This window comes from Equus caballus, chromosome 18 (assembly GCF_041296265.1).
Source record: "Equus caballus isolate H_3958 breed thoroughbred chromosome 18, TB-T2T, whole genome shotgun sequence".
NCBI classification, from domain to species: domain Eukaryota; kingdom Metazoa; phylum Chordata; class Mammalia; order Perissodactyla; family Equidae; genus Equus; species Equus caballus.
The window spans coordinates 39848147-39860780 of NC_091701.1; the positions used below are offsets into that span (position 1 = coordinate 39848147).

Sequence of the window (12634 nt, forward strand, 5' to 3'; positions counted from 1 at the left end):
TGCAATTATGTGTGTATTCATACATACCCACGCATACACACATAAACACATTTGTATATACTGTGTATATGTGCATGCATATTTAACTGACTATGTGTAGTCATGATTAATTTAACTAATTGCAAACTTTGTATAGTTCATTCCATTTTGTATTTTTAGTTTTTCTCTATTAACCCTTTTGTTCTATTTATAAAGTTTGAAGCTAAAATCTCCTTCTGATGGACCTTGAGGGTATTATGCTGAGTGAAATAAGTCAGATCGAGAAGGACAAATACCATATGGTTTCACTTATGTATCGAATATTAGTAAACAAACAAAACAAAACAAAAACAAACATGTAGACACAGAGAAGAGATTGGTGGTTACCAGAGGGCAAGGGGGTGGGGTGAGGGCAAAAGGGGTAAAGCAGGTCAATTGTATGGTGATGAATAGAAATTTTATTTTGGTGGTGAGCATGCTGTAGTATATATAGAAGTCGACTTACAATGTTGTCCATATGAAACTCATAACGTTACAAACCAATGTTAGCTCAATAAAATAAATAAATAAAGCATAAGTAGTGAAAAAAAATTAGACATCATTCTGTCTTATTAGTAAAAGCTTCTACTGACCTAACCAAGAATTGCGTATTATCTTTGTGGCAGAGCAGATAAATTTACAACCCTTGAAAAGAACCAGAAAAGAGGCAATTTCTGCTTGAATGTGGTGACCTCTTAGAATTACATGAAGAACTGGTTGTAATATGTTTCACATTTAAGGCACTTGGTACATATGTATTGAATAAGTGAATAAATGACCAAATGAATGATCATCCTATTTGGACCTTTAGTGACTCCTTTGACGTTACACACATGCTTACTAGGAGCTGACACAACTATTCTATGTGTAAGGTGATGGGGAGTGAAGCGAAGCCCTCCCTGAGCCTAGATGGGTGGGTTTGATTCAGTGGTGGAAGTACTAGGAATGCCAGGTGCCTGAGCAGTTTTATCAGCCTGCTTCCTGTCAATAGAATTTGGGGGGAGGGGGCATGAACCTCCTTTCATTTCATACTCTCTCTGTCCCTTTCAGTTCAAGCTGGCAGTGTTTCTGATAAAATTTCCTCAAAAACCAAGTGGGCCTTTGTGGATTTTATGGGGATTCATCCACTAGACAAAAGCCACACCCACAGGTCTTTCTGAGACACTCCCTTCTCTCTGGGTTCTGTTGAGGTGCTGAGAGAAATTGCCCTTAAACTTCCCAGAGGCCCCATAGTTTGAGAGGATCTATGAGAAACATTCCTAATCTCTTGGAAGGATCTTTAGATGACTGAATACTCTGACCTTTTGATCTTTTTGAGGCTATAAAAAAGGGTTGTATATTCACACCCTCAGCATTTTCTCTGTGCCGTGCTGTCAGCAACAACCTCTTACCTCTAAAGTCTTTTGCCATTTGAATATGTTGAGAATTTCCCAAAGCATCAAGTCCTGGCTCCTTTTGGTTTTACAGTTCTTCCCTCAATTTACCTCTTTTCCTTTTTACTATAACTAGCAAAAAAAAAAAAAAAAAAAAAACCAGGTGACATCTCCAACACTTTGGAAATCTTAGTTCATCACATATGAAGTTCATTACTCAGGAATGTTTTCACCCAACTGCAGGACAGAATTTCCCTAGGCTTTCTGTCCCCACGTGACAATGGTCCTCCTTCCTCCAGTTTCCAATAATATGTTCATGGCTTCCTTCTGAGCCCTCACCAGCCACATCTTTAACATCTGTATTTCTACTAAGAGTTTGTTCAAGGCATTCTAGCCTATTTTCTATCATGCTCCTCAAAATTCTTCCAGCTTTTCCCCACTTCCCAATTCCAAAGCCACTTCCATACTTTTAGGTATTTGTTATGGCAGCATTTTACTCCCAGATACCAAAATCGGTATTAGTACTTTTTTTTAATTGTTGTGTAACAAATTATACAAATTTAGCAGCCAACAACTCATTTGTTAGCTCAGAATCCCATAAGTCAGAAGTCCAGCACCATGTGGCTGGCTCTCTGCTCATGACATCACAAGGCTGAAATCAAGGTGTTGACAAAACTGAACTTTCATCTGGAAGCTTTAGAGAAAAATCTGCTTCCAAGCTTATTCTTGTTTTTGGCAGAAATTCAGTTCCTTACATTATAGGACTATGAGTTATAGGTTCCCATTTTCTTTCTGGCTGTCAGCCAGGGACTCTGAGCTCCTAGAGGCTACCCACATTCCTCGCCACGTGACCTCCTCAATCTTCAAGCCAGCAATGGTGAGTCACATCCTTTCCATCCTTCAAATCTCTGATGACCTCTCCTGTGACCAGCCAGAGAAAACTCTCTCTTTTAAAGGGTTCATGTGATTAGGTCAAGCCCACCCAGGTAATCTCCCTTTTTCGAGGTTGTCTGTGCCATATAATATAACCTAATCTACGGTGTTAACAGTCCTATTGGTTATACAGGGCATGCATTCTAGGAGGGGCAGGAAATCTCAGGGCCCATTTTAGAACTCTGCCTATCACAGATGTTATTCACTGGCCTCTTTAAGTCCCAACAATCCTGAAGATGTAGGGGGTAATGTCTGGGAGTTTATTTTTTATCATTCTTCTATGTCTACCTTTTTTCCCACTCTTAGCTCTTTACATCAGTATATATTAGATTAAGAAACACTGGAGAAGAGATTTCATGATAAATGCTCTCATAAGAACCCATAAGTTCCAACACTGAGAGAATGGCTTTGATCTGAATTGGGAAGGTCCTCTGAATTCCCTCCTAAGCACAGAGCTTCTCGAATCTTCTGAGAAGCACTGTTCCAGCCCTCTAGCCTGCATTCTATTTCTGACAGCCTACCTTTTTTGTTTTAGACTCTTTCCCCTCTTCCCTAGTTATCTGTAGAATGAATATAATTCTGAGTATTTGCCAGGTTTCCTGAGGACAAGGGGAACCCCAAGTACCAAGGTTCTACTGAAGCCTGGGTCTGCTGTATTTACTGGTGATGTCACTTGAGATAGATGATAGATTCCTGCCCATAAACATTTCTGAGGTGGGCAAGGTCACATGACTGGTGGCGTTACTCTGACTTTCCTGATAATGCGCTCCACCCCTCAGTCATACAATGTGGGTGGTTTCAATGCTGGATTAGGAGTTGGCTAAAATTGGGAGAGAACTGTGACATGCTAGACCAAGGAGGGGATATGTCTCCTTTTTATGTGAGCCTTGCTTGAAATCTCTATTTTGGGAGCAAAGCTGAAACTACCCTTCCTTGAGTCCCATAGGACTCCAAGCATCATGCAGCAACAAAACCTCCTAAAATGCTGTGATGCAGAGCAATTTTTATGTTATTCAAGCCACGCAAAGAGTCACGTCTCGTGGAAGGGTGGTGCTGGGACCAATATTACATATCAGGCATTTTAAGGTTCATCTAGCACAGTAATTTTGTTTCCTACAATAGCTTCGAGGGATAATTTAAGGAAAGGCATCATCTTTTGATTTTATCATGACAATAATTTCCAAAGTGGAGAGATGCTTCTGAAACATTACCATTATCACCTAACAGCTTATGAATCAAAATTTTCCTTGAGTCTTGAGACAAAACTATGAAACTGTGAATATTATGTTCAACTAGAGTTTTAAAGCACGGAAGAAAAAGTGATCTAGTAACTTAAAGGTAGATTTTAAAGGAACTGGGCGCCTACCAGGGTAAATTTTGGCAATGGATACAAATTAAAACAGTATTCCAGCAAAAAGACAGCATTCTTCCCTGAAAGACAAATTGCTGGGAAGAGAAATTAGGAGAAAGATGAGCTCTTGTTCAGAAATCTTAAGGTGGGGTTTTACACAGGGCATAGTTTTTCTATCTCTGTTGCTGCTCACATGAGAAGAGAAAGCCAGGCAAGGAAAACAATAAATGGGGAAACCCAGAGCACCAGCTAAGAAAACAACCAGTCTCAAGTCAGGGGAGTTGTTTATAGGGGTTTTTTTGCCAAGCTGCTATTAAACATCAAAGAACTAAAATTTGTCTCCAACATATAAAGTAGTTAGAGAGAATCTATATTTGCGGTTAATAATCTAAAGGTAGCCAGAACTTTGGTCAGTACGTCTGAGTTGACATAGAAATCTCCTTTCCCACTTTAAACATGTAGAAATTTTGGACAAACTATAACAAAACAACAATAGACAACTACACACACAGAATGCCCCTGTCCTGAAAATAAAGATGGAACTCAAAGTAAGAGTAGTGAGAGGGATTCCTGGGGAAAACAGGCCCTGAGATAGGCCGGAGGAGCTGGGGGCTGGGCCTTTAATATTAGTTGTGGGACATGTGCTCACGGGAGCTAGAACCAAGCTCCTTACAAGGCAAGAAGTCAGGTAGGACTTGTCCATACACAAAATGGAAACTAGAAATCCCATGACCACTCCCCAGGAAAGTGACAAGGGGGCTAACTTTCTGCTTGGGACGAGAGGAAGAAAGGAGTCAACTGCAGAACCCAGGTGGGTGCTGTGCATGAGTGCTAAGCCATCACCCACTCCAAGCTCACGGCAGTAGGTCCTAAGCCTCAAAGTTAATACACAAACTGGTCCTGGACCTGTAAAATGCATAGGGCCCTTAGCAGAGGCAAACATTAAAGCTCTCTATAGAGATGCTCTTGCTACCAGGTCACAGTTCCTAAAGGAAAGCACAATTCACAAAAAATAAAAAAGAATTTAACAACTTTGATTACTTGATCATTTTAAATTTCCACGAAACTAAGACACTATAGGTAAAATTTAAAGGCAAATGACCAATGAAGAAAACATTTGCAACCCATATATCTGACAAAAAAGAAACACTATCCAGAATTTATAAGGAACTTCTTCAAATTAATAAATAAAAAATAGACAAATGGACGAAAAGTACAAATAAGTAATTCACAGAGGAAGAAAACTGCCCAATAAACATGAGGAGATTTTTTTTTTTTTTAAAGATTTTTTTTTTTCCTTTTTCTCCCCAAAGCCCCCAGTACATAGTTGTATATTCTTCGTTGTGGGGTTCTTCTAGTTGTGGTATGTGGGACGCTGCCTCAGCATGGCTCGATGAGCAGTGCCATGTCTGCGCCCAGGATTCGAACCAACGAAACACTGGGCCACTTGCAGCGGAGCGTGCGAACTTAACCACTCCGCCACGGGGCCAGCCCCAAACATGAGGAGATTTTTTAACGTCACAAGTGATCAGGGGAATCCAATTTAAAACACTGAGATATCAGATTGGCAAAAGTCAAAAAGAAAAGTTGTGATAGCTTATAATGTTGAAAGAAATCCTACAGCATAGTAATTCCCCTCCCAGGGTCCCCGAGAGAAAGCTGTGCACACATGCCCCAGTTGACGTGTGCAAGGTGGCTGCTGCAGTACGGTTGCAACAACAAAACTTTGGAAACTTAAACGTCAACCACTAAGAGAAGGGATAAATGGTAGCCTAGTTCTACAATGAAACGCTACATAGCTGTTAAAGGAGTGGATCAGGTCTCTGTGCATTCACGTGGGTATATCTCAAAAATGTAAAGCTGAATGAAGAATTAGATGCTGCAGAATGACACAGTATGATTGTATTCATGAAAAAAATTTAAAAGTCACAAACTACATATTCAAATATGTTAAAATCAATAGATGGTCTGGAGAGAAATAAAATTCATGACTGAGATTGCCTTTGGGGAGGTAAGAAGGGAAATGGTACTGAGTAAGTCCTCAAAAGAGAACTTCAACTTTATGTGTAAGATAAAATAAATCTGAAACAGAATGAAAAATAGTAGTAGTTTCAGTGCTGGGTGATGAGTACTAATGTGGTTATTACATCAATCTCTCTACTTTAAAAAAACATTTTCTAAATGTAAGAAGTCTTTTTTTCCTTTTTTTAAAAAATTATTTTATTGAGGTCCTATTGGCTTATAACAACACCGTGTAAATTTCAGGTGAACATTATTATATTTCAGTTTCTGTATAGACTGCATTGTGTTCACCACCAATAGTCTAGTTTTTATCTATCACCATACATATGTGCCCCTTTATCCCTTTCACCCTCCCCCTCTCGTAACCATTAATCTGTTCTCCTTAAATATGTGTTTGTTTATAGTCTACATATGAGTGAAATCATACAGTATTTGTCTTTCTCTGTCTGACTTATTTCACTTAGCATAATACCTTTAAGGTCCATCCATGTTGTCACGAATGGCAGGATTTTGTAAGTATTTTTTAAAAGAAAATAGATAAAATAAAACATGCGTTGGTCCTATAAAATTGAAAGCAGTTGACCATGAATTTGGCTTAGAGCTTAATTATTCCTTCCATTACTGTTTGTTTTGTTGTGTTGTTATTGTTTTGGTGTCAGGCCAAATGTCAAGTCAAATGTTAACAGCTCATCTGCAAGCTCGTGAAAGTCTCTCTCCCATCTTTCAAAATGCTTTTCTCTCACTTTCAGAAATCTTACAGACTGCAAAGAAAACAGTCAGCAATGTCCCTCCATTCTCTCCTGTATAACCATGTCACTTCCCCAATTCAAATTTAATTTAACAATTAAGCACACTTACTCCAATTCTCAATACTTGAGTTACTAATTCGTGTATTCTTTCACTGTCTTTGTTAGCCCCCAGAAAGTGGAACTGTATCTAAATTTCTTTATATGGCACTTAAAATGACTTTACATACAAATACCTAAAAATACATTACTTTTCATGGTCATACTAATTCATAGAAAGGAAGTGCTATGGGGCCTGCCTGGTGGCGCAGCATTTAAGTTCACACATTCCGCTTCAGTGGCCCGGGGTTTGCTGGTTTGGATCTCAGGTGTGGACATGGCACCACTTGGCATGCCATGCTGTGGTAGGCGTCCCACATATAAAGTAGAGGAAGATGGGCATGAATGTTAGCTCAGGGCCAGTCTTCCTCAGCAAAAAGAGGAGGATTGGCAGCTGTTAGCTCAGGGCTAATCTTCCTCAAAAAGAAAAGAAAGAAAGAAAGAAAGTGCTACAAAGGCAGCCCAGATAGATGACAAGACTATAAGAATATCTGTTTCCAATATTGTAGCTCCATAACAGTAACTAATTAGTAAATTTCCCCATAGAGACATATAGTTCACATACATTATTTGAAACATGATTGATATTTATGAATTTCTCTCTTGATGGGGACTTGAAGAAACCACCCAACTTACTTCCTTAGAAGTTAAACTGTGAATTACGTCTTTTTAGCAGCCGACTTTGTCAAATGATTATACAACTTCTATACATGTTATTTTCCACAACATGCTGACTCTATACCAATTTGCTGATTTAAGAGCACAAAATAAGCAGGAATAATGACAACTGAGGTATAATAAAATGCAGAAAAACTGGCCTGCAGCTAAAAAGCCATAGTGTCTCTCTTCCCCCATGTTCAGTTTTGGAGAAAAAACTTCTAGACAAAAGCTTCACAAACCTGGATGGTCACATAGCCCAAAGCATCAATTATGTTCACAAAAATAAAAATGTATTCATCAAGAACTATGAATTAATCAGTCATTCTTAGCACTTTAAGCAGCTTTCCAAAAGAAAACTTTACCTTCTTTTTTCTTTTTTTTTTATGTTGAAGAAGATGCACCCTGAGCTAACATCTGCTGCCAATCTTTTTCTATTTTGTATGTGGGTTGCCACCACAGCATGGCTGACAAGTGGTATAGGTCCGCGCCTGCGATTGGAACCCATGAACCCAGGCTGCTGAAGAGGAGCACATCGTACTTAACCACTCTACCGTAGGGCCAGCCCCTAAAAGAAAACATTTTTATATCACACAGATCAAGTCAATACAGGTGTATAAGTTAATGGAAGTTCCTACCATTATGCTATGGAGTTAATCATAAATTGCCTTTTTGTGAATTATTTCCACAGAAGTCAGCAATTCCATTAAAAAGGCTAATAAATCTCATAAGATCTTTAAGAAAAATATTTTTATTGCAAACTCTATAATTTTTGTTGTGTGAACAAACAAAAATGTCTAAATAAATATCCCATATATATTTTTAAAATCCCCCCTCAAATAAGTTTTATCTTCTACAGGTTATCAGCAATCATTTTAAAGCTGTTAATAAGTGTTTTGATTAAAATTTTGAAGATTGGGAAACAAATGTTTGCTCAAAAGTAGAATGATGAATTTGTGTCCGTAAATGAAAAATCAAACAATCTAACAAACAGTAAATCAAGAAGTAAACTTTTAAAGGGCCTTTTGGTGTTTCATGAATTGCACTGACCTCAGTGCAACATATTTTACCAACAAGCACATCTTTTGACAGTCATCTGCTGCATTGCAGTCAACCAAAATGCTATCCCACTACCCTCTGGTCTTGGCCATATCCCTACTTAGCACAAGACTTAACAACAGTCACAAACCCTGTCTTTTCTTTACCTACAGTATATCTTCTAATCACCAGTGCCTGTGTTTGTGCAGGTCAACAAAGTGGGCTCTCTGCCATATCCACAAATCTTTGAAGCTCAAATGAACTGAAGCAAGACTCCTCTAGAACCTTATGAATCCAAGAACTGCCTATGAGAATTCCATGCCAAACACCGAAACCAATCAAAGGCAATTAAACATTCTTTCACACATTCACAGCAAGAGTAGAGTTTATACTTGTTTTTTCTTCTCCTCTCTTTGCAACAATTCCTTCTTCTTCCACAGTTTCTCCTTCTCCTCTTCCTTTTCTCTTCTTCTGGCAGAAATTTCCATTTCCAGTCTTGCTACCTCTTCCTGGTGAGTTCGCCATTGAAGAACCTGAAATAAATAGAAATTCATTCTGATAACTACACACACTCAAGTGATTCCACAGATCACAATGAGACTAGGTTCTGTATTAAGCTGATAAAGTTTTTCCAAATAAACATCAAAATTCTGTGTGCACATGAGTGTGTGATGTGTGTGTGCAAGATGTGTTTGTGTGTTAGTGTGAAAAGGAGAAAGCAACTTTCAAATCATCTTATTCAGAGATTCTTCACTCAGATTCATGGAGAGAAATCCTAAAGAGTCTATGAATTGACTAAAGGATCTGTGAATTCTTATAAGTACCACGTTAAAATATCTGTGTTTTTGCACAGGTGCAATTTTCTGGAACAATAGTTCCAGTTTCCAGTCAACAGTTTTCAAGAATTCTCAAATGGTCCTAAGATCTTAAGTTTAAGAACCACCAATATATTTCATCCTCATTTTTTAAGTAAAGAAAATGAGTCTGAATGAAGATGGAAAAAAAATTTTTAAGACATTTAAAAGAACTTCCTGGGTACTGATAAGTATTATTGGTAGAAGTATAATTGGTACAGTACGTCTAGGGACATTCAGCAATATGCATCACAATATCATATATGCATAGCCTTTGACATACAACGCCACTTTCAGGAAGTTGTTCAAAGACAATCAACTGGACAAGTGTGCAGAAATGTATCCATAGGAATATTCATTCCAGTGTTGCTTGACAGAAAAATTGGAAAGAGTCTAAATGTCTGGCAACAGGAGATGGCTTAAATTAATTATGGTATCTTCATACCAGACTGCCATTAAAAAAAGATGCTATATATCTATATTCATTGACACAGAAAATGTCTACAACATACTAATAGATGCTAAAAAGCAGGTTCAAAACCACACTTATAGTATAGTATAACACATTGTACTATAGTATTTATTGATCTCATTAATATAAAATATCATCTATGTATCTACACATAGAAAGACATTTGGAAGGAGGTTTACCAAAATAATAACATTGGTTATCTCTGAATAGAATTATTTCACGAAATGTTAAAAATTTATTCTTTAAGCCTTTCTGTGCCAAGTAATATTTCTGTAATAAACATGCATGATCTTTGTAAGCAGGAAGCCAACGAAACTAACAAAATAAAAAAAACACATTTTCATGTTCCAAGTACACATGTAGCCAAAGAAGGAGAGAGGAAGAAGTTGGAAAGGTGTAAAAATTCTTTTTAAAAAAGGAAGAACTTAGCATTCCCAATTTACTACCTCATGTCTTTCATATTTGATGTAAGCATGACTCATTATAAAAATATATAAAATGAAAATCAAATAAATAAAATGTCCTAAAATATGATGAATTAAAGTGATTAAATAGTTAAGTTCTTTTTGCACTTTTATTATTCAAATTCTGTTTTCTAAAAATATATTTGCCCTATTTATCAAAATAATCAAGGAAATTCAGACTCTTGGTTTTCAAACACACTTAGGTTTCCTCATCTGCTGCTTGTCTTGGCCATCATGTTTACCTTCTTCTTTGGAACCTCAGTCCTAGGATAAGATCATCTATGCCTTCTGTCCTGACCTCCTGCTTCCAAACCATTCCTTCCTGTAACCAATCTTCCATCTGTAACACGCTATATCAAAACCAAGTGTCCTGCCAACTGTTGCCAGTGACCTCCCTCCTGAATACCCAAAGGATAGTTCTCAGGCCTCCCTTCCTTAACCTCACGGTGGTACTTAACTCTGTTGACTATCTCTTCATGTTTAAAACTCTTTCCTTCCTCGGCCATAACATTGTTCTCCCCTGCTTCTCCACCAATGGATACCACTCTCGTCTTTTCTTCTTCCTGTTTCCTGTGTCCACCCTCCACCCCCAACTCTAGTGCTATCCTTTCTCTTTGGCCTCAGCCTCTCTATGTTCATTATTTGATGTGCTCATCCTTTCCTGTGAGTTAACCTCTCACTTCTGTGTGTTTGACTCTAAAATGTACAATATCAGTGCTGTCTTTTTGTCTGCAATTGCATCCTAACAAATGCTTAAAGCCTTTGCTATTTGTATGTGCACCCAAAATACATTTCCAAAATTAAATTCAACATCTCTAACTTTGCCACACCAAGCCCTGTGCACCTACCTCTTCTTTCAGACATCCTGGTTTATCCTGTGTAACCACAAGTATCTCTGTAGTTTGTATTTTTGTTTTGTTTTGTTTTGGGTATTTTCAGTAAGGAAAATTGGCCCTGAGCTAACATGTGTGGCCAACCTTTCTCTTTTTGCTTCAGGAAGATTGTCGCTGAGCTAACATCTGTGCCAATCTTACTCTATTTTGTATGTGGGACACCACCACAGCATGGCTTGATGAGCAGTGTGTAGGTCCGTGCCTGGGATCCGAAACCATGAACCCCGGACTGCCAAAGCAGAGCATGTTAACTTAACCTCTATGCCACCAGGCTGGCCCCTGGTTTGTATTTTTTTACTACTATGTACACCTATCTACATGACTAATTCTTTACATTTTACATCTGACTTGGGCAATCTTATATTTCTTAAGCTCAAATGAGCTTTCACTTAGAAGAAATAAATTTCTAAACTATTAAATTTCCCTAGGCCACTTTGCTGTAATTCCCTAGTCCACCCAAAGTCTATCTGCCAAATGTACTTAGAACAATACCAGAAAATTCATGGAGTGATGTCAATTTCTCCACATAGGACCTAAACAATTTAACTTTCTCCCTCCCAGCCAATGCCCCACTTTAACCTAGCTAATGTGTAATCTCTAGGTAGGTTTTTTCCTGTGCCTTCCTCATACAGCCATTCTTGTTTTTAGATTGATGGCGTGGTCCAAACTATTCCCCTACCTGTAATGTCATCAGTTTTCCTCATCTCATAAAAGGCTTCTTGGCCCATCACATGTCCCGCATCTTCCATGGAACATTCTCCAACCCATGGTCATTTCTCTTTTATTATTCACTTACCATACCATAACTGCACACTAACAATTTTGAGCTTAATGTTTCTATTTCCATTTAGAGCAAGGTCCATGATACATATGCATTTTGTCTTCTCCTTATACTGTCTAGCAGAGTGCCAGTGCATCATAAGTGCTCAATAATTACCTTCTATTTAATTTACCAAAATAAACATTTTAAAATAAAACCTCATAAATGAAGAAAAAGTGATAGTATTAGAATATACCATTTTGCAACACCTAATGAAATAATGAGTCCTCATTCATGATAACCAATGGCTACTAAAAACTTCACATTAACAGCTGATGGGAAACTTAATAATGAATGGATCAGGCTGGCAACGACTGGACACACTAAACAATCTTAATATCACAGAGAAACAAGCAGATATTTTGGCCTCCTGATGGAAATATATAACATTCCCATGAACCACTCTTGCCAAAAAATATAAATGAATATGATCAAATCTCTAGACCTATCTATCAGGTTACAGGAAACTCAGCGAATGGAGAAATACATTAAAGAACACTATGGGGATGCAGTCAGCAAAACTGAAATTTGAAAAACTTTAAAGAACTTAAATTACGAGAAAAAAAGAACAAAGGAGAACTATGAATTAAAAGAAATTTAAGAAACATACCAATCAAATGCTATATATGGATCATATTTGGATTCTGATTTGAATAAACTAAGTGTGAAAAGAAATTATGAAACAGAGATATTTCAATATTGATTAGTTAGTTGATGCTATTAAGAAAATATTGTTAACTTTTAGGTATGATTTAGTATTGCTATGCTTTTTTTAAAAGTCTTTTTAATTTTAGAGATATATACTGAAATACTAACAGATGAAATGATATGTCTGGAGATGTGCTCACTATTGTCCAACAGGCATGGGAGAGTAGATAAGGATATAGATGAAAC

The 12634-nt window shown here is 37.6% G+C and overlaps 1 protein-coding gene across 14 annotated transcripts in view; it reads right to left on the minus strand.

The window, feature by feature from the left end:
- CCDC148 (coiled-coil domain containing 148) overlaps window positions 1-12634 on the minus strand; it is a 239841-nt gene that overhangs the window by 72064 nt on the left and 155143 nt on the right. For all 14 annotated transcript variants that reach the window (XM_070241033.1, XM_070241031.1, XM_070241032.1 and 11 more), the window contains one exon: window positions 8630-8770. In XM_070241033.1, coding sequence (XP_070097134.1) covers window positions 8630-8770 — 141 coding nt within the window. The remainder of the gene's footprint in view (window positions 1-8629; window positions 8771-12634) is intronic.